The following is a 4,958-nucleotide window of genomic DNA, read 5'->3' as shown; positions in this document are numbered from 1 at the left end:
GGCCATCGTCTAGCCGTCTTCGATCTTCTTGAAACAGATCTGCTCTGATACCATAAAGAATTTGATGGTTCAAAAAAGTTGCTTTCATTAAACCCAAAAATTTACAAAATTGGATCCCTTCTGATCAGAGGCTAAAACTTAGGTAACAAGTAAAGTTTAAAATAAAGATAAACACTGCATTATCCTCTACATACGTATATGATAAACTCTAAGATATCAAAATGAACAATAATTCCTTTAGTATCTCGAAGCCACTTTTTATACTTCTCGGTGGAGTTTATAGTTATTTGGAAATGCTGCTTTGTTTCTAAAGGTAAGTCTAAAGAGGCTGATTTGTTTGACAAAATTGTTACTCGGCAGTTTGTCAGTTTGTCTAAGTTAACAACAGGCTTAGTAGGAAGGTCAAAATAAACTTGGGTGAGGTGGCTTCAAAATCCCATCCTTGCTGATGTTGATGTGCTGTTATTTTGTTTAGTGAAGTCTATCTCCTTTCTAACCTTATAAAATGCTGATGTTCTAAGCAAAAATTAACAAACAAATTGTAAGAGTTTGTTAGTTGACTTCGATCTAAAAGGTTGGAATTTGGAACTACAACATGCTTTACTCAATATAGTCCCACATGATCTACTAGCCAACTACTTGATTCTTGTTGAATTTGAACATGAGTACCGAATATGTATCCCAAAAATCTCAAAGAGATATATACTAACTTTATTTAGACATTCTACAAATGGATCAAGCATTCATTGAGTACTATCTTTCCTACTTGTTTATTCAGATAAATTCCAGGATGGTATACTGTACATTCACAATGCACAGGTCTATTAACATCGTCTATTAACATCAGAACGATTATGGTTGTCTTTTAATAGTCAAACGGTTTTGATTTCATTTTGATAGCAATGATGCAAGACCTGCAAGATATATTCCATTGATGGGCGTTTGTCTTGTTTTAGTTGAAGGCATTTTAAAACAAGTTGAGCCAACTTGAATGCTCCCTTTGGGGAAGAATCGTTGTGTACAAGTCGTGGGTCCATAATCATACTCAAATTAACCTCATCTTCTAGCAATGGAATAGCCCATTCCACCAGTTTTTGCTTTCCGAGGGGTCTCCTCTTGTCATACACCTTCATCCCTGTTAGTATTTCCAGCAGTACCACTCCAAAAGCATAGATTTCACTCTTGATTGCAAAACCTGTCAAAGTAGTGTTTGATTGATCAGCCATTGAAAAATGTGTTTGGTATGATGGAATCAAAGAAGGAATGGAATGGTCGTTTCCTTGGTTAGAAAAGAAAAGATGCTATGTTTGTCCGATGTAACAGAATGGAGCATTCCTTAAGGAATTCGATTCCATCCATTATGTTCATTTTCATTCTTTAGACATGAGACATTTTTTTTTTCATTCCATCATGGAATGGAATGAAAAACTGTAATATAACCCATTCCTATTTATAAAAATTTTAATGACACAAACCTTTTAAGAATTCTTGATTTTTATTAAATATGATTTTATTTATGAAAAATAACTAGAAATTTTCTATTGTAATCTCATTTGGGTTTTGGTGAGCTTCTATTATGTTTAATCTTTTATTTTTATAAATAATAAATTGTATATTTATTTCGATAAGTTATATAGAAAATACTGTTAAACTATACCTCGTACTTAAATATTCAATACAAAAATTGTATAAACACTCATTCCATTTCTACGGGTCCACCAAACATGATGTGGAATGTAATGACCTATTCCATTACCTTGCGTATTAAATTAGTTTAATAATTCCATTCATACGTTATTCCATTCCATCCAACCAAAGGCTTATGGTAAGTGCATGGTAAACAATTGGTTGTTATATAAATTTTAGATATACAAAATATTTCACTTTTAAAGAAGACGATACCATCTTCGGGCAGCCGCAGTGGGTTAAGACTATCAAATGTGTCTGCTTGGTAACGAAACCACTCAGGGGCTGCATAATAATATGCATCCAATTGGAATGAGTGAGAATCAAAAGCAAAATCCGAAAGCCGAGCATTAAAATCCTGAAAATAAACATCAATTATATAACTATATATATATATATATATATATATATATATATATATATATATATATATATATATATATATATATATATATATATATATAAGTAAAACTGATGTCATGCTGCAAGCACGTTAATAAAATTATCTTTTACCGTATCCACCAATATAAGATCGGTCTTAAATTGGCTATATGCTGGCTGTTTCCTCTTATGTAAATAAACCAACCCTTCAGCTGCTCCTGTTGCTATTTTTAATCGTGCAACCCAAGAAAGTGAAGTTCTACCTGACTCTGCGTATAAAGTAATATAAAAAGGAAAATGCGATTTTTAACCTTGCATATATTTTAGGGGAAATTGCAGAAAAGAGCAACATAGTTACTCTTTTTACAGATACTTTACTTTTCACACATTATCGCAATATATTTACTTTACACACTTTTTCTCTTTTTACCAATAATAGCAATATGTAACTCATAATAGTAACATACAAACATTCACTTTACACATAATAGCAATATAGAACAATTATGTATTCATAATAGCAATGTACATATGCTTTACCAATAATGGCAAGATGTAACAAATAAAGTACATTGGCGATATTGGTAGAAAAATGTAAGTACGTTTATATATAGGTGAAAAAGAAAGTACATTGCTATTATTGGTAAAAAAAAGAAAAATGTAAGTACTTTCCTATTATTGGTAAGATATAACTAGAAGGGATGCTGACCTCCGTAAAGATATTTATCCAAAGTTATGGCTGAAATGTCCTCGTAAACAAAAAATAGTTGGTGATTATTCAAGCAATATCCCAAGAGTTTTACAAGGTTGGGATGATTGAAATCTTCTAGTTTGATGTCCGTCTGCACAACCAAATTGTTAACTTAACAAAGCTAGAAAATATCAGAATGCATGAAAAATATACGAGGCTCATACATTATGCGATTTAAAGTTATTCCCACATCATCATCATTTCAAAGATTGGATGTACCTTTTGTGTTGAAATCTCCATCTTCCTAACATGCATTGGTAAACCAACACCATGTTTTGTTGGCGCATATGTCCTTTCATCAACCCAACCTTTGTAAACGGATGCATTTAAAGCTGTGGATTCGTCTTCGTCTTTGAAACCATTTGTTGCAATCACCAATTCAGCATACGTGAAAGTTCTGAAACTTTGATTTGTATTGACTTCATTTGCAGTATCAACTGTGATTACTATTGGTTTATGGTGCGAACTGAAATCAGATTTGTTTTCTATTGCAGAATCAACTTTGCCTGTGAAAAAAGATCTAAGCTTGTAAATGAATCCTTCTTCTTCAATAATTGAATTGGCGCTTTCTCTTTCTTGTGAAAGAATAGACTCGAGCTTGACCACAACCTCTGCCATGGTAGGGCGGTGTTTTGGTTGGGTGTGTAAACAATGGCCTGCTACGCTTGCAAACTCCTTCAAGCACTTTCTGGAGATTTGTCCGATTAGTCTTTGGTCAATAATTTGATTGAGTTTTCCTTCTTTGATTTGCTGTTGAGCCCAAGCTGCTAAACCCCATTGCTCTTCATCAAGGGTTGAATCTACAGCTTTTCTTCCTGACAACACCTCAAATAGTACAACACCAAAAGCGTAAACATCAGATTTCATTGTCAATTTTCCTGTATAGAAATAGCACGGATCCATATACCCAAATGTCCCTTTCACAGCTGTGCTCATATGAGTTCGTGTCTGATCAATTACCCCAACTTTAGCCAATCCGAAATCTGAAATTTTAGCTGCAAAGTCTGCATCCAACAAAATATTGGAGGTTTTCACATCACGATGTATGACTCCATGTTGAGTTGATGTACCCATGTGAAGGTAGTCTAATCCTCGAGCTGCCCCCATACATATCTTGAGTAGTTGTAACCAGGATAAAGATAAATCAGGGGAGCGAAGTTGATCTTCAAGTGTCCCATTGGGCATGAACTCATAAACGAGCACCATCTCTTTTACTTCATTGCAATAACCAATTAAGGATACAAGATTACCATGTCGCAGCTTAGAGAGGAGCTTGACTTCCGACTCAAATTCATGGGCTCCTTGATTGGACATGGAATGCAACCGTTTGACTGCAACATCGCTCATTGACCCGATTTTGGAACATTTATACACCTTGCCGAATCCTCCCCTGCCAATGACTAAAGCCTCGTCGAAGTTTTCGGTTGCCGATTGAATCTCAGAAAGTGTAAAACGCTGACATGTTTGGTCTGGGTGCATGAAAGAGGAGTCAGTATCCTTCATAGGTGTTGGTAATATCGTTCGTTAGCTACTCCTGATCGGACCTTTGATTCTTCACGATATCTCTTGTATCCAGAAAAGCTTCACAATTCCGGCAGTGATCGGGATGATTTTGGTGTCGGTGGTTATTGTGCTGCTAACCGAGTCCGTTGACCGTTGACTTTGTTGGCTTCACCTAATTTCCTGTCTGGGAAAATCGGAGGATAAGCAAAGACATTTATTTATTCATTATAAACTACATACATTCGACAATTAGTTACTTTTCGTAATCGTTTCGATAATTTCAGATTCTATCTTGCGCCGCGTTAGTGTATAAGCGTTTCGATAATTTCAGATTCTATCTTGAGCCGCCTTAATGGTTAAAAAGGTTATTGACTTATTGTAGGTTTTGAAAATCTAAATTTGTTGCAGCTAACTAGCTGGCAATTTAGACCTAACAATTCGTGTATTCGTGTCATGAAAACGTGTCAGTCATGAATTTGATACGATACGATTACATGATGAGAAATAAGATTTATCTCAATTTTTAAGATGTATTCGTGTCGTATCGTGTCTCTCACAGATTCGTGTATTCATGTCTGAAATTGTCAGGTTTAGCTGGCATGGCTATTTCCTCCTACCTATCATTTACTCTAACTTA

At 34.8% G+C, this 4,958-nt stretch overlaps 1 protein-coding gene across 2 annotated transcripts; it reads right to left on the bottom strand.

The window, feature by feature from the left end:
- Positions 1 to 608: 608 nt before the first annotated feature.
- On the bottom strand, positions 609 to 4,596 carry LOC145109223 (uncharacterized). 2 transcript variants are annotated; one of them, XM_079046344.1, is made up of 6 exons: positions 4,579 to 4,596; positions 3,038 to 4,505; positions 2,777 to 2,909; positions 2,200 to 2,336; positions 1,903 to 2,044; positions 609 to 1,195 (listed from the first exon to the last, which is right to left on the bottom strand). In XM_079046344.1, the coding sequence occupies exons 2-6, from the start codon at positions 4,319 to 4,321 to the stop codon at positions 873 to 875; spliced, it is 2,019 nt and encodes a 672-aa protein (XP_078902470.1). In that variant the 5' UTR covers positions 4,322 to 4,505; positions 4,579 to 4,596; the 3' UTR covers positions 609 to 872. The 2 variants fall into 2 exon arrangements, with proteins under 2 accessions (XP_078902470.1, XP_078902469.1); XM_079046343.1 differs by lacking the exon at positions 4,579 to 4,596 and having other exon boundaries at positions 3,038 to 4,539.
- Positions 4,597 to 4,958: the final 362 nt, after the last annotated feature.

This window comes from Lactuca virosa, chromosome 4 (genome assembly GCF_052849685.1).
Source record: "Lactuca virosa cultivar CGN04683 chromosome 4, Lactuca_virosa_CGN04683_v6, whole genome shotgun sequence".
In the NCBI taxonomy this organism is placed as follows: Eukaryota; Viridiplantae; Streptophyta; class Magnoliopsida; order Asterales; family Asteraceae; genus Lactuca; species Lactuca virosa.
This window is presented reverse-complemented; position numbering and strand designations above follow the sequence as displayed.